Source organism: Pygocentrus nattereri, chromosome 2, assembly GCF_015220715.1.
Source record: "Pygocentrus nattereri isolate fPygNat1 chromosome 2, fPygNat1.pri, whole genome shotgun sequence".
Lineage (NCBI taxonomy): Eukaryota > Metazoa > Chordata > Actinopteri > Characiformes > Serrasalmidae > Pygocentrus > Pygocentrus nattereri.
The window spans coordinates 29,124,754-29,149,333 of record NC_051212.1 but is presented as its reverse complement, the minus strand read 5'-3'; the positions used below and the strand labels follow the sequence as shown (position 1 = coordinate 29,149,333).

General features: G+C 39.3%; 1 protein-coding gene across 6 annotated transcripts in view; it reads left to right on the top strand.

Moving 5' to 3' along the window:
- kcnip4 (Kv channel interacting protein 4) overlaps window positions 1–24,580 on the top strand; it is a 211,250-nt gene that overhangs the window by 33,345 nt on the left and 153,325 nt on the right. The window contains exon 1 of one of the 6 annotated variants that reach the window (XM_017713956.2): window positions 20,440–20,814. The exons of the other annotated variants lie outside the window; for them this stretch is intronic. Coding sequence (XP_017569445.1) covers window positions 20,730–20,814 — 85 coding nt within the window. The 5' untranslated portion in view covers window positions 20,440–20,729. Of the gene's footprint in view, window positions 1–20,439; window positions 20,815–24,580 lie in introns of those variants that run through there. 6 annotated transcript variants of the gene reach the window in all.

Genomic DNA, 24,580 nt, shown 5'->3' with positions numbered 1-24,580 from the left:
GTTAAGTATCCCAAAGGTAATTGTGTTTTATCACCAACCACTTCAGTGTTATTAGAACTGTTCTGTGCTGATTATAGCTGTATATACAGTTTTAAATATAACCAGATCCCTGCTGAAGACAAATGCAGCAATGGCATCTGCATAGTCAAGGCTGCACAGTGTGCTCTCTAGAATTACTGATGAGATGCATATTAAAAAAAATTCATGGCAGCTGATTTTTAAAAGATCTACACTGATTGTATTAACCGAGAATGCGTGAACATTTCTGGGTGGATTGACTAATGAATGTTTCTGTTTTTACTCAAAGCATAATTGTACATTTCTAATTATATTGGATATGATTACTGTAAGTGAATTCCTGGTACAAGCCATACATATGGCATGTTTACAGTGCCATGAAAAAGTATTTGCCTAGTTTATTTGGGGTTGGTCTGTTAAAATATCAGTCTGGACAAAGCTACAAAACCATTAAGTTTTTTTTGAACACTGAACCATTGTCCTTCAGTACCTGCCATAAAACAAGTTCATTTCACCATAATAACTTACCACCATGTTTCAGTGTTGGTGGTGGGGAGGGGGTGGGGATGATTTTGCTGCTGTGGGAGCTTTGTTTAAGGAATGTTGAATTCTGTACTCTATCACAGAATTCTCAAACAGTCTGTTCATCAGTCCCTGATTGTAAGCTGAAGCAAGCTGATAATTTAAAACAAAAAAGTTAATCCAGAGCTGAATGGCTGAGAAGAAACAGTCAGTGTTTTGGCCTTGTCAAAGTCCTGACTTGAACCCAGTAGAGATGCTGGGGCAGAGCCTCAAGCCAGCAGTTCACGATCAACAACCTGGCAGTATATAACAGAGTTTAAGCAGTTCTGTAAAGAAGAGTGAGCTCAGCTTCCCCCAGAACAATGTGAAAAGCTCATATTAGGTAATAGGGGAAGTTAGTTGCAGTGTTTCTTGCTAAAGATAATGAAACAAGTTATGCTTAAAGGGGCATTTTGTATCACACAGGTGATTTTACGTTTTGGATATCTTTTGCTCTTTAGATTAAATTCAAATAATGTAAAAAATATTTCGTTTGAAATATACATTTTGTGTAATCTCTTGTTTGATTTATCTAAAATATTTAAAAGCATTTAATTTGGCAAATATGCAATAATAAAAAGAATCAGAACAGAGCAAATCCTTCTTTACAACATTGTACATAATTCTTATTTTATAAGACTCTTCAAATAATCATTCTTGTGTGCTTTACCTTGACATAAAGTTGAGTTGACCTTTAGACAACTCACTCATTTAACTCATTTAAAATAGAGCACGCAATTGGAGTGGAAAAGTAAAACTGATTCGGAGTTCACTCAGAGATTCTCTTTACATATGTGAATTCCATAAAATCCTCTACAAGATTCTTCCTTGAATAGTGTTTGTAGGGCCCTGCTGAACTGACATCTGGTAATACAGGTATTGTACTGTCTAATATGCTGGCATTTCCTCAGTGTCATCACCATCAAATTGAATCTTCTACTTATGATTTCTGTTCATATTTTGCAATTCAACTTTCGGTTCAGTCCTGAAAATGGTTCCCTTCAATCATTGCTTTGCTCGTGATGAGACTTTAATATATTTCACTATGACAGTTACCGTAGTGTGCACATTCCCATGGCAGAGTCCTGCCTGCACATCAACTTTCAATTTTAGACCCTTTACCCCGATAAGTAATATGTTGCAGTGAGGCACCAAAACATCTGCGAAGTATCTTTAATGAAATGCCAATATGCTACATTAGGCAGGCCTGTGTGAGTCAGGTCGAGGTGCTCCATTATTTGGAAAGCCTTGCATTTTGCCATGTGTCATTCTCTTGTATTTACAGCTTGATTCCCATAGCTGTCAGGTGTGGTAACGTCTACATTTCTCTGCTGTCGGCCTTGGTGACAAGCTCATTTGGTTAACTGCATCATATGTTCTGGTCCGCGGTGCGTAGCTACCAAACACCATGGTCATCCCTAGGGCTTCTATTCTTGGTGGGATGATGAAATGGTAGCTGTGAATACTGATGACTTGGACTGCTGGGGAAATGGCCAGGCAGTATGAAAGGCTTAAACGTTATGTGCTGGCATCCTTGCTAAATGTGCTAGACAAATGTTCATTTAAATCATATGTTTAGATTTAAAAACATTGCTGAGCACTTGTGATTTCTTAAATTACGAATTTTGAATGCATGCATCATATTTAAGGTTTTTATGCTTTTATTTCAAAAGCATACTTTCTCAGTTCAACCTAAAAATGTACATGTAGTAATAACTAGCTTTATTCAACTCACACACTGAACTGTTTCAAAATGGACTTTTACCACATGACGTCATTTCTAAGGTTGATCTAATGTAATGTTACAATGTCATGTGCCTTGTAGATTGATATGTGTAAATGAGCTCTGTTTTGATCAGCTGTTCCATATTGTGCCTCAATCAAAAAAAAACACTTGGGCTGAAACGCTCCTTAACACCAACATGAATGGGCAGAGTTAATGTGCTGTAGATTTAAAAGGTGGATATGTTTCAAGACGTCACAAAAACAGTAAATGCAGCTTAGTTTACATATGCAAACTGTATTGACTGGAGAGTGAATAATACTACATTTTGGAACTTTGTGTTTACAGACTACATCAAACTTCAAAAAGTGACTGTTTGCTGTGATACAGGTCCAGCAATGTATTTTTTTTAATGTTGTATCCTCAGCAATGCTTTGATATGGTCTGCATAATTTAGTCTCCCAATTCAACAAATATCTTGTTGTGTAATGGTGCTGGGTGTTCAGTTGCTTGCCTGTTTTGATCTTAGGCTGGTCTTTTTGGTGCAGACCTCAGCAGTTGATGGCAAAGTAAATCCTGTTCCTTTTTAGTTTTAGAAGAACTGACTCTTTTGTCTTATTTGATAGTTCCGTGATTTGGATTGGATTGATGAGTGCATTTTTCCAGTGTGGGGAGATGTATTTAATATCTTGCTTGGCCAGAGGGGAATGAGCGAATTGGCTTTGTGGTTTTACACTTGATGGAAGTGCACCATTACATCCTCTAGGGTTAAAATACTGAATTCCCTCTGTTTCAAGGAATGATTGATGGATAAGCTGCAGTTGTCATCACAGTCCAAAGCCCTAAGGTCATAATTGCTATGGCCTTCACACTCTCGCTCTATTTCTCTCTCGCTGTCTCGTACAGAGGCTCAGTTGCTGTATAGGCATGTGTACGCCCCTTATGGAGATCCACCTTTAGAGGCAAGGTAAAAAATGGGAAGAGATGAAGTGGAACAGAAGTACTTTAATCTCAATGCTAGTTGTGAAACAATGAAAACAAACTACAGAAGAAGCAGCTTTGATTATATGAAGTATTCTAAGCCACAGTGGCGAAATCACACAGGCTGTTTGCGCTTAAATTGAAATGTCATTACTACCAAATCTGCAAATTACAAATCTGCATCTGTAGACCCTAAACTGGAAGGGTGGCTCACTCCGCACCAGCTCCCAAACCATTAAGTGACTTGCTCTGTCAGTAAAATACTAAATACAGTCAGATGCAGATAACTGTGAGAGAATAGAGTGACTCAGTTCCTAAACTAAAGTAGATTTGTCTCAACATTTCAAGCATTCACACAGTCATTGCACAATATAGTGGGGCCAAGTTATTTAGGATTTAAAGGCTGTCCTTGGTTCTAGAGTTAATCCGGAAAGTATTCACAGCACTTCACCTTTTCCACATTTTATGTTACAGCCTTATTCCAAAGTGGGTTAAATTATTTATTCTCATTCTACACACCGTACCCCATAATGACAAAATGAAAAAGTTTGTTTGAATGTTTTGCAAATTTATTAAAAATAAAGAACAAAAAAAATCTCAAGTATTCACAGCCTTTGCCACGACATTCAAAATTGAGCTCAGGTGCTGTTCCCACTGATCATCCTTCAGTTGTTTTGACAACTTGATTGGAGTCCACCTGTGGTACATCCAGTTGATTGGACATGATTTGGAAAGGCACACACCTGTCTATATATGGTCCCATAGTTGACCGTACATGTCAGAGCACAAACCAAGCCATGAAGTCCAAGGAGTTGTCTGTAGACAGGAGGCACAGGTCTGGGGAAGGAAACAGGAAAAAATTCTGCAGCATTGAGGGTCCCAATGAGCACAGTGGCCTCCATCATCCATAAATGTAAGAGGTTTGGAACCACAAGAACTCTTCCTAGAGCTGGCCGCCTTAGTCCTTAGTCAGGGAGGTGACGAAGAACCCAAGAGTCACTCTGACAGTGCTTCAGCATTGCTCTGTGGAGAGAGAACCTTCCAGAAGGACAACCATTTCTGCAGCACTCTACCAATCAGGGCTGTATGGTAGAGTGGCCAGACGGAAGCCGCTCCTCAGTAAAAGGCACAAGACAGCCTGCTTGAAGTTTGCCAAAAGGCACCTGAAGGACTCTCAGACCATGTGAAACAAAATTCTCTGGTCTGATGAAATAACAAAGATGAAGTATGGTGGTGGCAGCATCATGCTGTGGGGTTGTTTTTCGGCAGCAGGAACTGGGAGACTAGTCAGGGTCGAGGGAAAGATGAATGCAGCAAGGTACAGAGACATCCTTGAAGATAACCCGCTCTGGACATCAGACTGGGCCGAAGGTTCATCTTCCAACAGGACAGCAACCCTAAGCACACAGCCAAGATGACAAAGGAGTGGCTTCAGGACAACTCTGTCAATGTGAATGTTCTTGAGTGGCCTCAGTCTGAAGAGATCTGAAAATGGCTGTGCACCGACGTTTCCCACCCAACCTGATGGAGCTTGTGAGAGGTTCTACAAAGAAGATTGGGAGAAACTGACCAAAAATAAATGTGCCAAGCTTGTAGCATCATACTCAAAAAGACTTGAGGCTGTAATTGCTGCCAAAGGTGCTTCAACAAAGTATTGTTGTGAATTGGCCTTTTGAAAGATCTCTGGAGGGAAAAAGATTATTGATACTAGGAGTTTTATGATGACCACATTTAATATACACTGCTCAAAAAAATAAAGGGAACACTTAAACAACACAATATAACTCCCAAGTAAATCAAACTTCTGTGAAATCAAACTGTCCACTTAGGAAGCAACACTGACAATCAATTTCACATGCTGTTGTGCAAATGGAATAGACAACAGGTGGAAATTATTGGCAATTGGCAAGACACACTCAATAAAGGAGTGGTTCTGCAGGTGGAGACCACAGACCACTTCTCAGTACCTTTCTGCTTTCTGGCTGATGTTTGGTCACTTTTGAATGTTGGTGGTGCTTTCACACTCGTGGTAGCATGAGACAGACTCTACAACCCACACAAGTGGCTCAGGTAGTGCAGCTCATCCAGTATGGCACATCAATACAAGCTGTGGCAAGAAGGTTTGCTGTGTCTGTCAGCGTAGTGTCCAGAGGCTGGAGGCGCTACCAGGAGACAGGCCAGTACACCAGGAGACGTGGAGGAGGCCGTAGGAGGGCAACAACCCAGCAGCAGGACCGCTATATCTGCCTTTGTGCAAGGAGGAACAGGAGGAGCACTGCCAGAGCCCTGCAAAATGACATCCAGCTGGCCACAAATGTGCATTTGTCTGCACAAACGGTTAGAGACCGACTCCATGAGGATGGTATGAGGGCCCGACGTCCACAGATGGGGGTTGTGCTCACAGCCCAACACCATGCAGGACACTTGGCATTTGCCAGAGAACACCAGGATTGGCAAATTCACCACTGGCGCCCTGTGCTCTTCACAGATGAAAGCAGGTTCACACTGAGCACATGTAACAGACGTGACAGAGTCTGGAGACGCCGTGGAGAGCAATCTGCTGTCTGCAACATCATTCAGCATGACCGGTTTGGCAGTGGATCAATAATGGTGTGGGCTATGCTAGACCTCATGTGGCTGGAGTGTGTCAGCAGTTCCTGCAAGATGAAGGCATTGAAGCTATGGACTGGCCCGCCCGTTCCCCAGACCTGATTCCGATTGAGCACATCTGGGACATCATGTCTCGCTCCATCCAACAACGCCATGTTGCACCACAGACTGTCCAGGAGTTGGCGGATGCTGTAGTCCAGGTCTGGGAGGAGATCCCTCAGGAGACCATCCGCCACCTCATCAGGAGCATGCCCAGGCATTGTAGGGAGGTCATACAGGCACGTGGAGGACACACACAATACTGAGCCTCATTTTGACTTGTTTTAAGGACATCACATCAAAGTTGGATCAGCCTGTAGTGTGTTTTTCCACTTTAATTTTGTGTGTGAATCCAAATCCAGGCCTCCATTGGTTAATAAATTTGATTTCCATTGATGATTTTTGTGTGATTTTGTTGTCAGCACATTCAACTTTGTACAGAACAAAGTATTCAATGAGAATATTTAATTCATTCAGATCTAGGATGTTTGAGTTATTTGAGTGTTCCCTTTATTTCTTTGAGCTGTGTGTGTGTGTGTATCTCTGGATTGAAAGAAAATGTATAATAGATGGTTCATCTTGCCTTTTTTTTTAAATGGTCAGTGACACTGCGGTAGTTGTATTTAGCTTTCATTTTGGGAGCTGCTATTGTGCTTTTTCTTTTTCATGCCTTTCAATAGTCAAAGACATGACTGCTTAATAATGTTCTCTCAGTTAACCACAGTAATGCTTGGTAAATTGGAACATATGGCTATTTTATTGGACCTTCTATTTGACCTTCTCTGAAATTGATGTGATTATTGAAGGTGGGTTATGAACACAGTTTTTGGGTTGCTGCCAGGGGTGAAGATTCAAATAAACAGAAATTCCAGCAGCATTCCTCAAACATCTACACAGCTAGGCCATTAACAGGGCCTAATATGTTTGTTCCAGTCATATCTGTATTGCTTTTGCTCTCTCTTGCTTGCACACTGTTCTTTGAGTCAAAACTGGGAATCAGACTTTCTCAGCAGAGAGAGGTCGTCAGTTACAAGCTTTTTAAGCAGTGCTTGAATTGGCACTCATTGAGCACTTATTGTCTCTTTCTTGTTCAAAACCCTTCATTTTTAATGGCATTTCTCAAATTTTAACAGGATCAGACAGCAGAACATTACCTAGGAGTCTTAGCTGAATATAATTTCGAAATGTTCAGTGCTTAGTACGGATATACTGAATAATTTGAACACTTCAGTACTTGTTTGTTATGCTGGTATTCCATTAATTCTTTAAAGGTTTTGTCTTTTCTTCAAGCCACAAAAGTTGTACATCATGTCCATGTTCCATGTCACCTTGCCTTGAGTGAAACAAACTCCAGTGTGGCCACTGAAGCTGAAATAAGCAAAGATGCTTAATATTCATGTGTGAATTTTTTTTAAGTTACTGCTTAGTGCAGAAGTTTGAGAGGCAAGGATCCCCTAGAGGCATGACAAGTTTGATGTGCATTGAGTTGCATGGGCTGCAGCTGTAACAAACTGGCGAGGAAAGAAGATATACAGCTGCTTTAGTCTCTGCTGTGATGATGCAGTTAAAGTGTTCATTCGTTGCAGCCAGGGACGCATAATGGCACTTCAGCATTCACACTGCAAGTGTTATGGTTTTAGATGGTTTGGGTGTCTCAGTATATCTGAGATGCAGTTATAAAACACTTGCATATTTTCACCAGGGGAGCTGGAGTGTCATCATTTAAACTTCATTTTGCTGAATGATCATTTACATTGAATATCTGGCCATTCATTCCATTCACTTCCATGCTGGTTTTCGGTAATTGTGTGTCAAATCTCTACTTTAATCAGCAGTTTCGATTATTTCTTTACTGCAGTCCTAACTTGAGTTTGTGCTTGTCTTTGAGCTCAACTACTGAACATTTAGTCACTAACCATTGACTTTAATCATCCATTCAAAGGCTTTGCTTGATGTAGTTAATTCATATGTAATGATACATAATGCTTGATGCACTGCTTAATGTCATGAAAATCATTTGAAGTTGCTAGCCTTATTTTTAATCTAAACTGTTGTCTCTAGATCCTCTTTATCTCAAAGAACCTTTCTATGCATTATCTAGTCTGTGCACAAAAAGCAAACCAAGAAAGTACAGCAATGGCTGGCTTTTAAAGTATCTTGTGCTTCTTTCACACGCAGAGGTTTTGTCTGGTGGTTGTAGATTGCGGGGAACACGATGGTAAAGGAAAGAGTTTACACAGGACTATTTAATTGTTGGTTACTAGATGGATTTAGTGGTAATAATAATCAGTTTGGTGTGCTATTGTCTCCAGATTGAGAATAACTAGTAGCTGTATCTGTGTTATATGGACAGTGTTATAGTATGTTATATTATTGTGCTGCGTTGCCCACAGAAATAACTTTTGTGAAAATTAGGTATTGATTTATCTAATTATTGATTATCTAAATGGAGTTTTTTTTTTCTTTTTTATGAGCTATTCTGGTTTTAGTTTTACACACATGGCATGAGTGCATGTCACTGGTGTGTTGATGGACAGAGAAAAAATATCAAAACATACATTTTCATTACATTATGTCCTTTCATTTTTCACAGATGAGATCCTTGATTTTAATCTACTGTAAATCCACCATGTCCATAGCTTTAAGTCTGTGAAGTAATAATTCCTGAAAGAATTACTTATATAATTTGTTAAATTTGGAGCTCTCATAGTAATAGTAGTCTTGTTCAAATCAACATCTCCGTAATGTAGTAAAACCACCACCATTTATTTTTGTGAGCTGAAGATGAGGCTTACAGCTAAAATTTACATTTTTGTCTAAATTCCTTATTCCTCAAGTTCATGATGAGACTGCTGAGATCCACACAATTTAATGTCAAGTTATTCCTCTTATCTTCTGTTATTGTTTGGAAGTCTGTCAAATCTCTTGTCTGGTGTGCTTTTGTTTTTAACTAACTTTTTAAAACTCAACTAGATCCATCAAATTATGCGGGTTTTGCTTCAGCTCAGAAATCTGAGCATCAAAAGGAGCAAACAAGCCAAGCATAACCATGAGCTCTGACAAACGTCATTAGTGTTGGTGTTCGTTTTCAAACCTTTATCTTTTGTTTATTTCATGTCAAAACTCAGACACTCTGGCTTTGTTGTCTCCTCTGGTGCATGTGGAAATATTCCTAGATGTACCCCCAAAATTGATTGTCACAATTTTGACACAATGTGCACTCGCATGGTGCAGAGGAAGGCCCCGTGGGAGAGAGTGCCTGGTGGTAGCCGGAGATTGAGGGGGTGAACTCCATTAAATAGCAGAGTAGCATTGCCAGTATGGTCACAGTGTAATTTGATACCATTTCCTTAACTTATTTGGTTTCTTTAAGGTGATTGACTGGAAAAAGGAAAAAAAAAAGACATTGCCTTGAGCTGGTGACTGTACGGCAACTGCTATTTTTCAGATGTTGTCTAGAAGTAATGAGATGTGTGGATGCTTGAGTCCGTATCAAGTTATGGACTACAAATTTCACATCCAAAATCTTATTACTCCTAGAGGAGTGCATGCAGACCTTCAAAATCTGATACAGTCTGACGCTATCTTCTGAAATTTTGACCATTATATCTTGTAAAATGTATTAAAAATTAATTCTGTCAGCAGCATATTGGGCTCTTAGCCCAGGTGTGCAGTTAGATCACAGTACTTGTATCGCAGTTGATTTATCTCTCTTAACTTCAGAAGAACCTTTAATGAACTTAAAAGTTAAGTTTTAACTTTTTATCTGTATGGGAATTTTTTGTCTGACCTAGATGTGAAGTGTGTTTACTTTTTTATGTCTCCTCTGTTCATCAATAAAGGAGTCATCTTATAAAATATGGATTGCTGGTAGCTCTAGTGAATTTAATGTAACAGTTGATGGTGGGATATTTGAATTGTATTGTCTACACTGATTGCCTGCTGTCAATTTGATCCCAGATTTAATCAATGAAGCTTGACATTTAGTCATATGCCCTGTGAAAAGTAATGCTATATCCAATTTTAGGCAGGACTTTGGAGACTCGTCAGTTCACAGTAGATATTAATGACCTGTGGTTTTATTGGTATCTGCAAAATATTGCAATTAAAGTGACTATTCAAACCCATAATCTCCTGACATTAGTGTGTCATTCCCTGTTTAACTATATGACAGCAGTTCTGACTGTTGGAGGAAAATTTTATTGCTCGAATGTGGCTCAAGAGACTTAGTTGTGATTTTAATCTAAAATTCTTATGGAGAAATCAGACTAAAGGGGACATGAGATGCAGGAGAGATGAAGAGATGAGAAATTGCAGATTAGTTGCAGATAAAGATTTGTCAGTATCTCAGCAAATTTAAGAGCTGTGCTAACTTAAGACACAAGATTACTTTGCTCTTTTGCTCACAAGAAATATCTAAGCAACACGTGACCTGAGCAGAAATACTTTGCCTTTCCACTTGATCTCTTTTTTGTCTAGGTGAAACTACAGAGAAATTGAGAACTTCATTATTTTTTTTTCTTTTCTAACAGTGAACAAAGACAAGAACTTGTTTTTTGCAAATATTCACTCATTTTGAATTTGCTGCCTGCAACACGTTCCAAAGAAGTTGGGACAGGGGCAACAAAAGACTGGGAAAGTTGAGGAATGCTCAAAAAAACACCTGTTTGGAACATTCCACAGGTGAACAGGTTAATTGGAAACAGGTGAGTGTCATGATTGGGTATAAAGGGAGCATCCCTGAAAGGCTCAGTCGTTCACAAGCAAGGATGGGGCGAGGTTCACCACTTTGTGAACAACTGCGTGAGCAAATAGCCCAACAGTTTAAAAACAACGTTTCTCAACACGCAATTGCAAGGAATTTAGGGATTTTATCATCTACAGTCCATAATATCATCAAATGATTCAGAGAATCTGGAGAAATCTCTGAAAGGAAGTAAGAAAGTAAGTTTAAGGCAGAAAACCAACATTGAATGCCCATGACCTTCGATCCCTCAGGCAGCACTGCATTAAAAACCGACATCATTCTGTAACGGATATTACCACATGGGCTCAGGAACACTTCAGAAAACCACTGTCAGTGAACACAGTTCGTCGCTCCATCTACAAGTGCATGTTAAAACTCTACCATGCAAAGCGAAAGCCAAATATCAGCAACACCCAGAAACGCCGCCGGCTTCTCTGGGCCAGAGCTCATCTGAGATGGACTGACAAAGTGTCCTGTGATCTGACGAGTCCACGTTTCAAATTGTTTTTGGAAATCATGGACATCCATGGGTAACTTGCACATCTGTGAAGGCACCATTAATGCTGAAAGGTACATACAGGTTTTGGAGCAACATATGCTGCCATCCAAGCAACGTCTTTTTCAGGGACGTCCTGCTTATTTCAGCAAGAAAATGCCAATCCACATTCTGCACGTGTTACAACAGCGTGGCTTCATAGTAAAAGAGTGCGGGTACTAGACTGGCCTGCCTGCAGTCCAGATCTGTCTCCCATTGAAAATGTGTGGCGCATTATGAAGCTCAAAATATGATAACGGAGACCCCGGACTGTTGAGCAACTGAAGTTGTACATCAAGCAAGAATGGGAAAGAATTCCACCTACAAAGCTTCAACACTTAGTGTCCTCAGTTCCCAAACGCTTACTGAGTGTTGTTAAAAGGAAAGGTGATGTAACACAGTGGTAAACATGCCCCTGTCCCAACATCTTTGTAACGTGTTGCAGGCATCAAATTCAAAATGAGTGAATATTTGCAAAAAACAGTTTATCCGTTTGAACATTAAATATCTTGTCTTTGTAGTGTATTCAATTGAATATAGGTTGAAAAGTATTTGCAAACCATGCATTCTGTTTTTATGTTTCACGCAATGTCCCAGCTTCATTGCAATTGGGGTTGTACTTACTGACCATTTGTCAATTTATGTTAAGGAGAAGAAATTTCTTAACAAAAACTGGGGATGTGTGACACATTTGAGGCTTGAGGCAAGTCTGGTTTAAATGGGTCAAGAGCAGTTTGTCCCATATCTGCAAGGTTCACCACTAAAGACATCCAGCTGGCCAGTATGAGGAAAACCAGCTCTGTTATGGAAAAGAGAAAAGGAGGAAGAATAGACTGAAGTAATATTCAGGCATGTAGTTTGCATGTATTTAAAAAAGTAGATATATTTTTAGATACAAATGATGCATATTTTCATTCCTTTAATAACGTCTAGTCACACACGTAATATCTACAGTCATTGTCATGTGAGGTGGAGTGCAGTTAGTAAAACAAGCATTTAACGTTTAAAGGATGAGTCATATGTAGTTCTAATTGGACATGGCTGCTGAAAGACATCCAGTTTTCTTTAGTGTAACATTGCCTAGAAAGCTATATTTTCTAGCTGTGTGACTTGATATGTATATTTCAGAGTTTTGTTTTTGCTTGTGTGTCAGCATAAACTCTGTTGAAGGGCGTGAAATATTTTGGATGTTGGCAGCATTGTTTAGATTTTTCCTCTTTGTCTATTCTGTCCATTGAGTTTATTGTTCATAAGATGTTTACTGACTGGATTATTGGCTTTTAGAGCCAATTTATTTTTAGTGCAGTTTATGTACACTGAGGCATAATATTATAACCACCTCCTTGTTTCTACACTCATTGTCCACTTTATCAGTTCCACTTACTATATAGGTGCACTTTGTAGTTCTACAATTACAGCCTGTTTCGTTGCATACTTTTACTCTCTTCTAAAGTAATCAGGACCCCCATAGACCCCCACAGAGCAGGTACTATTTGGGTGGTGGATCATTCTCCGTACTGCAGTACTGACATAGTGGTGGTGTGTTGGAGTGTGTGGCGCTGGTCTGAGTGGATCAGACACAGCAATGCTGCTGAAGTTTTTAAATACCTCAGTCTCACTGCTGGACTGAGAATAGTCCACCAGTCAAAAATATCCAGCCAACATTGTCCTGTGGGCAGCTTCCTGGACCACTGATAAAGGGACTAGAGGATGATCAACACAAACTGTGCAGCTGCAGATGAGCTATTGTCTCTGACTTTAACCTCTACAAGGTGGACTGACAAGGTAGGAGTGTCTAGAGTGGACAGTGAGTGGACACAGTGTTTAAAAATTCCAGCATCACTGCTGTGTCTGATCCACTTAGACCAGCACAACTCACACTAAGGAAGTTTTCACATTTGGGCCGTTTCAGCTTCTGAAGTGGGCTCAGACATGGTATCTTTTGCATATGTGAATACGTCAAATGAACTGAGACCCCTCTAAATGGCCCCAAAAACGAACCTCTTGAGGTGGTCTGTTTGGTTCATTTGTAGTTTGTGTTGTGGTTTGATTAATTTGTGCATTGTGAAAACAAAACGGCCCCAGTTTGCTTTAGCTTTGCTTTACAGTGAAGACCTCGAAGCTAACTGTACACACAGCCACAGTTAGCAGGTAAAACAGACCAAGGATAATCTATAAGGTCCTACTCAGGATAAAGTCTGTCTGTGATCTGAGAAAAAAGACAGCAGCGCTGACATATTAAAGTGATAAGATGCAAGACCTTACGTGATTTTGCCTTGTTAAAGGCTCAAACAGGGCATGCAATGCAATTTTCAACTGCTTTCACACCTAACGTTTAATAAATGAATGAAAAAATTCACTGGAGGGATCTCGGTGAGGAGTACAGCCTAAAACAGAGCCCGCTACAGCAGACCCACAGGGCCATTTTTCCAATTTTGCTCGATGCACTTCAGCCAATCATTTCACCGTGGCCAATAGGAGCGCCATAGGCGGGTCTGGTGGTTCTTCTCATCACCTGATTGGATTTATCGGAGAATGCTGCCCACTTGGCGAGTGCTGTGCACATCGTGAGTACTGGGAAAAGGGTCAGTGTTCTAGTTATGGTCTGAACAAGAAGTGGTCTGAGCTCTCAAAGGACCGGAAAGAAAACTGAATCCTCTTTATAGTTTATTTACATTGTGAACACAAAAAGAACTGAGGTCATTTGCATTTGGTTCCTTTCCAGGTTCACTTTAACAGAACTCTTTTTGGTTCTTTTAAAACAATGTAGGGTGACCACCTGTCCCGCTTTACATTGTACTGTACATCAATTTTACCCTTTTGTTCTGCGTCTCGCAAATTGAGCATTCTGTCCCGCATTTTTAATCCACCCTACCTAATTGAAAATAAAAACACGGCCACTTCCGTGGATAGGCTTACTCTTGACTTTTGTCCAATAGCTCAGAGGAGAGCAATAAAAGCGGTAGTCAACAGGCTGAGTTGTATGTCAGTCAAGCTGTTGACACGCTCACGAATGCCTCCTCAACATCGTCAACAATCTCAAATTTGAGCGCGTGCTGTTCGGTCAGGTTAAGCGGACATGGCCAGTGTGGCCACGAAAAAGAGAAGATGCGATTTCAGTAGCGAATAGACTGCACCATTGGATGGCGAAGCAGAGAGAGCTTTTTGCATTTTATGTAAAAGCAGTTTTTTCTGTCGGGCATAGTGGAGAATATGGTGTGAAACCACATGGTGCATGTGAGTTTCACAGGAAGAGAGCACAACAAGAAGAAACATGCAAATCGATGAAATCATTTTTCATTAAACAAAATGATGAGCATTTATCATGCAGTACAACATACTCATTCATATCACTCTACCGAATGCAATAACAAATTAGCCTGTCATTTTTCCAGACTCTGAGATAGCAAAAAAAAATGTCGTGTGGCCGCACCAAAGCAGCATCCATTGTAACCGATGTTCTTGCTCCGGTCTCAGTGGAAATATGTATACAAGAACTGACATCACTTATGTTTGCAGGTGGAATGCGCACTGTTTTTCAGTGGCGTCAGGTACTTCCAACCACAGCAGCACCAAGCTTTTCCCACTTGCAGTGAGTTACTGGACCCCAGGGCTTGGGTTAAAGAACAATGTTGTTGATTTTATGAGGATAGCACTAGTGTAAATTATGGAAAGTATAAATCTGTTTATCAAAAGCTGAAGGCAGATAACATTGGCATTATTAAGGCTAACTGTATGGGTCATATCATATTTTGATTCTTATCAATAAGATTTTGGTTTACATTATTTGCACTGAAATAGTTAAACTTTGTATAGGCTAGGCCTAATATTTTGTTGAACTTAAATAGGCTAGACCTGATATTTTTTGTGCCTTGTATTTTAAGTTGAATTTGATCAAAACTGAGAGCACACTTTTAGTTGCATAATGCCTGGTCCTTTGGACAGTTGACTAATTTGATAGTGCCAATAAAGACAAGATTTAAGGTCTATGCCTTAAACTATAGCAACTTTAGGCTATCTTCTGGGTCAGGTAGTGTCTTAATCTTTTGGTTGGTGGGGTTGAAAGGCAAGAATAAATGTTTAGTAAATTTGGTAGGTTTGGTCAATTAGATTAGCTTAATGTTATGTCTGTCCCATATTGTCCCACTTAAACTTGCTACTTGTCCCACATTTTGTCTGTCGAGAGGTGGTCATCCCAGGTATATGTGAAAACACTGACACACCACCACCACTTCAGTTACTGCAGTGCTGAGAATGATCCACCACCCTAAAAGTACCTGCTCTGTAAGGGTCCATTGGGCTCCTGATCCTGGAAGAACAGGGTTAAAGGCAGCTAACAAAGAAACGGATGGACTACAGTCTGTAACTGTAGAACTACAAAGTGCACCTATATAGTGGAGCTGATAAAATGGACAATGAGTGTAAACAAGGAGATGGTCATTATGGTGGTCATAATGTTATGCCTCATGTATTTTATGGTTTGTGTTGAGAGCCATTTTATTAATTTTAGCATTTTCACAGTTGTGCACAGTAGATGTTAACTTTTTAAAAGGGCTGTTCAATTATGGAGATTTTAGAGTGGACACCAATTCCAATCTTGGTTCCAAAAACAAAGATAAAGGAGGACAACTTCCAAACATTTAGACTGTGTGCTATTAATTATATGTGACCTTGCCAAAGAAGTATGGAGAGCTAATGCTAGCTCTGTTTAGTTAGTCTGCCAGCCCCTGTTGATCAGCTGTATCTGATTGGGGGGGGTGTAGATGTTTGGTCCCTGGCAGTGTTGTTTGATTTGTTGTAAATTTTACATTCTATTCTGTGTACAGTAAAATACAGGTAGACTGAGTTGTGGGAAGCTGCATGTTTCATACAGACTGCATTGGCCATTACAGCACAATCTTTTCAGTGCAGGCAGACTTGAACGTCACTGTGTGGAATCAAGTCCCAAGCTTTTGTGTCAACCCTGGAGTCCTGAATTCCTAGAGTTAAGTCTTTTTGAAATTGACTACCAGCCATTCTTTTTAATGTTCATTTCATTCTGATATGGTAAACCAGGGAAGGGTCACTTTGAAAATGTGTACAGATTACTGCTTGCTTGTTTTGATGTTTGTTTTAATAAAACACACAGGATTGTTTAGCCTCTCTACATGAAACACTTTCTTTGGGGAGGTTTGTGAAAGTTTCCACGGTCTGTAGGGCATTTGCATAAATAGATGGTGAGCAAACACGGTTTCCTAATTAAAAAAGGGTTGTATCATTTACGCATCTCAACTACATCATTGGTGATAGTTCTAGGTGTGTAGTTACTCAGCTGAGTAAAGAGGTGCACTGCAACATTCAGAACACATCCCAAATGATGAATGCAGTCACTGAATGTCTGTTTGGTTTGTGATTAGTGTAAGGCTAGGTTTTACATCATGCAGCATTCCTCACAAACGCTCCACTCTGTCACTGTGTGATGGATATTCTTAAAGCTATGATAAAATCTTTTTTTTTTTTTTTTTTTCCCTCCTGCTGAGACACAGGCAGCAGAGTGTGATATCATTGTACCAGAAATATTCTGCTCTGTGACAAGAACTGTTTTGTTGTTCACTGACGAAAGAAAAAGACCAATGTAATAATATACCATTAAAGGCAGCGATTCAACTCCTTCCTATTCTGAAAGACTATAATATGGTGTCATGAACTGTGAATCAGTGAGTGGACAGCTGCACTGGTGTTATGTGCTAAGCATATTTTGTCTAATTGGTATGATAGACAGCATGCATGCCCTTATCGTATCTCTCATTGCAGTGTTGTGTGTTTATTCTCAAACAGGAGTGTCATTCCAACCAGTGGCATATCTGATTAGTTTTTGAAGACGGAGACCACCTGATGATAAACAAGTGGAAGTGGATGTGCTCCTACTCGTTTGGAATGAAAACCTGCCTCAGCACTGGCCCTTTGCAGATGAGGTTGCACAACTGTGGCTTTTTGGAAATAAAAAAAATCAGTAAGACCACAGAATGTAAATACAAGTGTTTTAATATGTTCAATCTTGAACCTAGAAGATCTTTTATGGCCCAATAAATTGCTATAATGGGAACGACACAGTAATTGTCCTGCCTTTTTTCTATTTTGGAGAATTGGCTTTTGCAGCTTTTTCACTCATTGTGAATGGTCTTATTTGGGTCGTACTGTATAAGGCTCTGGAATTCTGTTGTGTGTTGCATACATCATGTACGTATGTCGCACTGCAAAGTGAGGGAGCCGTTAGGGTGATGTATGAATGCAGTCTCCTGACTGCTGGGTCAACATGGAGGGATTGCAGCTGAAACGCTGAGGACAAAAGGCAGCAGGTCCAACTCAGATGAAGCAGCTGTTCCCACAGGCTGCAACACATTCTGTTAGGGTTGTGTTTTTTTTTTATGCTGTCCTTTGACTGTTATTGGCTGGACTTTTATAAGCTTGGTATGCCATGTCCTTTATTGATCATTGGTTTCTGTTTAGAAAGCATGTCCAATTAGATCATGTTCCCTTATTCTTATTTAAGTCTGAGGTTTGACTCTTCCAGTGACCTGACTTTCCTGCTCAGTGACTTCAGAGCACTCGGCTATGTGGTGTGGAGCTCCTCAGTGCAAATGCACAGCTCAGCCAAATGTAACCTTGATAGTCTGAGAGGTTTTGTTCCCTTGTAAAATTTGTATTAACAAATTAAATTATTGGCCAAATTAGATTTTTTTTTTTTTTTTTTCAGCAGAGGATAGCAGCAGCGGTTTACACAAAATGTTCAGCTGAGATACCATGATTGATTAGTGATAAGTGAAACAAATTTTTCCTGTATATCCTAAGGAAAATGAGGCAATTAGTATTATACTCACTGCCATGCATATAAATTATAGTATGATTGATTTAAAATTCCGTAAAATTATCAGCCGCAGCAAAATTTTTTTATCTCTGTGAATCGTCATTATGAGAATCACAAAAATTCCATGCTTGACATCTCTGAAGTTTTTTTGTGTGTACCCAAATATTGAGTATTGCCAACCCAGTGTAGTGAGTGGTAAATGGCCCTCAATGAGCACACAAACTGCCCAACTAAATTTACTTAATTTAATGAAGCAGTCTCTCAAGTGCTCATCTTCATTCTGCTGTGTCCGTTTCCTCTAGAGAAAGTAAATTGGCTTCTGTTGTATGTCTTATGAATGTTATTCTTATAAATGTTATGTGTAGCCTAATAACTTTTTTTAATAAAAGAGGCTGTCAAACATCTAACGTGGCAAATTTATTTTTGACTACAAAGTAAAATGGCAAATACTTGCATGGTTACATTTATTTACATGGCTTCTATAGTATGTTTATAGTGAAGAATTCCACCCCCCAAAAAACTGTTGGTATACTTTGGGAGACTTGGCTCTAATGTTACATCTAACCCCATCATTTGGAGGCTGTACATTTTATCCTGGCTAGCTCTCACTGAGGTTTTGATTCAAAACATTAATACAGCTGCTAACAGAGTGATTTAAAATGATATAGGTGTGAACTCATGCTGAAGACCAACATTTATGAGAAATCTGTCTAACTGCTGTCATGTTGTAGATGATGTTGCTGTGGGAATGCGTGAAGCACTTTTTGCTTGATCCTGTTTAAGTACATTAAATATCCATTTTACACCATGCTAGGTTGTGCCCTGCTCCTTCTTATACTGAATTGGTGTGTCATCCTGCTGGTCCAAGACTGCAGGACAGAGTGTTCTGTGATAGCACAGGAATATGGAAATGAATGAACGTCTTTTTGGCTGTTATTTTTCTGTGTGTTCTCAATTACAAAAAGCAGACACTTTGAAAGTTATGTCAAACATACACCTGTGAAAGTGTAAACTTTTCATCTGGCCTTAGCATTGAACAGACTGTGCCAGGTCCATGTATGGAGAACACCATGCCTTTTTGCGGAAACAGTGTTCTCAAATGACGCACAGCAGAACAGAGGCAGGGGTCTAAATCCTTAGTGAGCGTCACTTATGGGGGGGAAAAGCTCTCCTTTTTGAGTACTCTTGAGATGGGCCTTCCTCCAGCAGGAATGACCTATGGAATTCAACCTTCACTTCACATGGAATACAAACCAGCTCATTTCATAGCTGAACGCTTCTTCTGTATAGACGTTTTGCAAAAAATAGAGCCTTCATCTGTAGTTAGAATAGAAGAGTATGAACACATTAAAGGAATGGGGAAAGTTGAGTCTTTGTATCGTGACTGATCAGGGATCAGATAGAAGTGTCTGTGGGATTGACGTAATTGAAGTTGGTGATGGCACTCATGGAGAGAAGGGCTTGACGTTGACTGATGATAATTGAAGTGGTGGTAATTAGCGTTGAAGTTGATGTGCTCCCAAATTCATGATGTCACCCGGCTGTGCTTTTTGATGTTAATATTTAAAGATGATATAAAAATACCTACAATATGAATGAGTCTCTCTTCAGTCACCATTTGCGGCTTTGACTTCCTCCTATGTCTGTTTACTAATTTTTAGTAATTCTTTCTTGTCATTTTTCTCTTTCACTCTTGCAATTTCTTTCTTTCATCCGTTGTTTTCTCCTTTCTCTTACTTTTTTCTCACTTATCTCTTTTCTTTCTCCTTTTTTCTCTTACGTTTCTTACTACTTTTCCTCTCCTATCTGTCTCCTCTGTTTCTTACTTGTTGTTCTCTCTCCCTCTCCCTTCTCCCTGCTTTCTCGCTTATTGTCTCGTGCACTTTCTCTGCTTTTCTCCTATGTTTTTTGGTCACTCACTGCCTTTTTCCTATCCATTTTTTTCTGTCTTTCTCTTCTGTTCTCTCTCCCTCTCTTCTGTTTGCTTTTGGCCCCTTTTCATTGTCTCTCGGTCATCTTCTCTTTCTCTCTCGTCTTTCTTCTGTTCTCTGCCGCTTTCTCTCTCATTCTCTCTCTTTCCTCTCTTTTGCTTTTCTCTCACCATTTTTATTTCTCTTTCGTCCTCTCTCACCCCTCACTGTGTGGTGCAGTGTAGGTGTTGTGTAAAGATGGCTCCACAATCACCTGTCACCGCTGATTCATGAGCTTAGACACTTTCACTGCTGCCACTCTTTTCCCCCACTGCTCCTCCCTGCCCCCCTTTCTCTGGTCCCGCCTCTCTAGCAGTGGTCAGGGGGAGGGTTAAAGCTCCACAGATGGTGCTGAGCCACACGAGCAGCCAGACTACTACCAAAGTGTGTGTGCATGAGAGCACAGTGTGTGAAAGCGTGTGACTGAGAGAGCTGAGGAGCCACGCGCTGCTTGAAGGCTTACAGATAGGCACAGCTTAGAAAGAGAGAGGAAAACTCAGCATCTCAAGGAAATATTTTTATGAGCTGACCCTCGTGGAGCTTGCAGCCTCGTCCTGCAGCGCCGTATGATCACGTCACCTCACACACTCGCACGCAGCTGCCGAACGCAGCTTCAGGAAGGGAAGTTATCCTTTAACGCACAGCCCTCAGAGGATCCCACAGCAGGAAAAGTCTCCAGCAAGTGACAACTCTCGGAAATGAGCTGCAGGAAGAGATGCAAGAGAGAATTCCTGAAGTTTGCTCAGTACCTCTTCAGACTCATCACTGGCACTCTTAATGCAGGTAGAGTTTGGAGCGGTTCCATCAAGTTTGTACTGCGCACCTCAAGTTGTCATGCTTTTGAAGTGCTGATACTGGTTTTACATGAATATTGTGAAATGTATTGAAAAGTAGTGATTTATGCTTGAAGCAACATACCTCATCAAGCTATATGCACAGTAGCTCATCTACAGCATATTCAAGGACTGATTGTTAACCTAATTTAAAATATTCACTGTTGTAGCAAATCTCCAACCATTAATGTATGTTGTAATAATTGGCTGTTTCTATTGGTCCATTCATCATGAAAGGTTTAAAGAATTTAAAAGAGCAGCCGGTTTTGATGAGTGCCATTATGCTTCTCTGAGTTTATATATTTGTCTATATCAGGTTGATACAGTGCGGCATACAGTTCAGAGCCTGCAGGCAGTCTCAAACATGATTTCGACCTTCATTACCAAGCCCCTCCATCCGAATCTCTTTAATTAGGTCAATTAAGGTCAATGATTAAATTATTGTAATGAGGTAAACAGATTTGCCAAATCTAAACAAATATGAACGGCCATGACTGCAGTGTATTTAGACATGTTTGTGGATACAGTCCTAGAGTCCTTCAAACATTGTCACTGGTTATGGTCCTGGCCCTTAGCCTTTACTCAGTGATGTATTGTAAATCTTGGTTCCAGTGTTTGAACAGTATAGCGTGTTTAAAAGATTTTACAGGCTTGGTGCATAATTGCTCAAATAAATCAATGATCGTGTAGTGGGCAAGTTGACCTTGGTGCAGCTTTCACCTCGAGGAACTGGAAAACTGTGAAATTGGTTTCATTGACTGTTGCTTCATGAATTGAACCTTTTATATTGTACACGGAGAAGAAACTGGTTGAAGCTGGTGCTCGATGTGCTGGAAAATGGTCAGAACCTAGCATTAAAACTCTGTCTCTCTTATATAAGGTATAGCAACTACTAGACTTTGATGGTAGAATTGCCTATTGTATTAGCATCTTGTGCTGGTGTATAAATTGGACTACTTAAGTGGCGGGAGTGCTAATGACTACATGGGATTAAATGAGGTTAGGCTAGGTTATATTGGATTTCTGGATATTATACCGCAATAGGTTTTCTATCAGACTAGTGCAACAGTAGAATGCACAGAATACCTTTTTAAAACCATCATGTCTTGTCATCATGTGTTTTTGTCTTTTTTTTTGCAGTCAATATTACGTATCCCCACCAAAAAAAAAAACAAAAGCACTATCTGTAAAATGGTACCTTTATAGGAAAATACAAAAGTGCTCCTTATTCTCAATATAAATATCTGTAAAGATGTATTCCAAGTGTTTCGCAGAATTTCTATTGTTCAAGGACAGATGCCATTTTCAAATGCTGAAAAACAAAATGGAAGAAAATAGTTTTTTTTTTTTTTGATGGTGACAGTGTTTTTGGCACCTTTATGTACTGTATATAGGAATTAAATTTGTAATTTGGTGCATTGCACTGAGATGAACTTTTTTACAGACTTTTTGGGTCTTGTTTCACAATGGCACAGTCTACTTATTTATTTTAGTTTATTTCCCCTAGAATTTTAAACATTTTATAAAGAGAACATGTAATAATAATCCTCTGGTTGAGTGGGCAGATACACAAAAGGTATGCAAAGGAGTGTGCGTGGGTTTTTGACTCTGAGAACTTCAAAAATACTGATGGCAAAGACTGACGTTCATAGTTTCTTCATTCATCTTTTGTACTCAGATGATTTGGTAAGGTGTGTAAAAGCCTGCCATTGATAGGCATTGATCTCTTTAAAGCTGGACCCCTGTAGTAATGCATAGCATAATGCATGAAAGCAATTGCTGGAATGACTTCAGCACTGGATGTAGGTTAATTTAAATGTAAGTCAGACCTGTGTAGGCAGTTAGGTGCAGTATTTGATTATCACTGGATATGCTTGAGACTTTTTGCTTGATGTTCCTTGCTTGATTTGGATTTGGTCACAGGTCATTTCATCTTAAACTGCTGGAAAATTGAAATGATCTGTTTAAAAACAGGTTAACACTTTATTTGAAGGTTGGGTACATAATGATTTAAAAACAAAGCTTAAAGGTTAAATAATGTTTAAAATAAACAAGACAAATGTTTTGGATAAATCCCGTCAGTATTCACAAGGTGACTATTTTGTGATGTCGATGACGTTAAGTGATGGACATTTGTTTAATTTATGAAGGCTAATTGCCAAGTATTGCGAGCATAGTTACATAGCTACATTTAATAGTTGAGGCCTAGGGCTTAAATTACAGAAAATCATGTTTGTCACAATATTTGTTAGAAATTATGCCCTCAAACTAAAGTAATGTAAGAAAATATGTGCAAGTTATGTATAATGTGTACATACACTGTAATGACTGTTATGAGTTAGTGTGAGGGCATCATCTTTTTTTAGAACTGTTGTGGTGTTCTTAACTTGCCTTCTTCCTTCCATTACTTAGAAAAATATATTTAAAAAAAAAACATATCTATTGAATACTGATGGGCTCTCAAGTATCACTTTAAATGTTATTAGATGCTTATGTATAAGGACGTTCCTGTATAGACTTAAAATAAGTTCAAAAATGGATTAAACTTGGAAAATGTTGTCATGGTCAAAGTTCTTCTGTTTAAAATAATGCTAAAGTATTGTTTTTCAGAAGTGTCTTTTTTTCATAGTTAGCTTTTGTCTGTTTTGTTTGAATTCTTGGGTGCAATACAATAATGCTGGGTTTTTCTTGCTTCTTAATGAGCTCTTACTTTTATCTACGGTTATATTAATGTTCGTAGAACTTTAGTATTTATTCTGAGAACACAGTTTATAACAGTTGTATAGATTTGGTGTAAAAGGCTAGTGTCTTTTCCAGGGGTGCTTTCCATTATTTTTCTAGTGGGTAATTTACTTTGAAGAGGATTTAAAAGAATCAATAATCTGACTTAGCTCCTTTATTGATTGCAGGCCTCTGATTTGCCAATCAAAACCAGCAGATATCAATAATAAATAAGTACCACTGGAGTGAGCAGCCCTATTGCTGTTTGGAATAGACCCAAAGTTGTTTTTATTGCTGAGTCATTGAAACTGAATGTTGCTATTGACAGCCAGACTCCCCAAGAGCCAGTCAGAGTATTGCCAAACTAATATTGCCTGTCTTCCTGCCTTATGCTGAGATTGATGTTGAGGGGGTCTCACTCTGGAGAAGTGAACATTTTATTAATTCATTTTTTTAAACAGGTGAAGAACCTGTTTTTGTACAAAAGTCAAAATAATAGGAATATGATTTTAGTTTGTGTGAAAATGGCAGTTTTGTTTAGCATTTCCTACTTTTTAGCATTTAGCTCCTTTTGATCATGCATAACACAGTTTTGCTGGTAATGAGTAGGACTTTAACGGCATGTTTTGATGAATGACTTTTGTTAAGCATTTAGAATGCTTTATGCTGATTACCACATGGATTTGAAACGCAATCTCTCTGGCTCCTTTAACATGCATGTAGTCCTGTTTTATTATTTTTTTTCTCCTTAGTAAATTCCCAGATAGTTTGGAAAAATAAGTCATTAAGTAACACATCAACAGGGATTTTTATTGCTGTTTGTGCTTTATCCTACTGACTAGCAGTGTTTTCATCTTCATTTGATTCTACTTGCCTAAAATGCCTTGTCCAGTTTTGTAAAATATTTTTGTTGAAGCTAGACCTGTGCCCCGTGACCACAGAAGTGCATAGACTGTCTGATGTATAGTGCATGCTTAAAATCAACATAGCTCTCA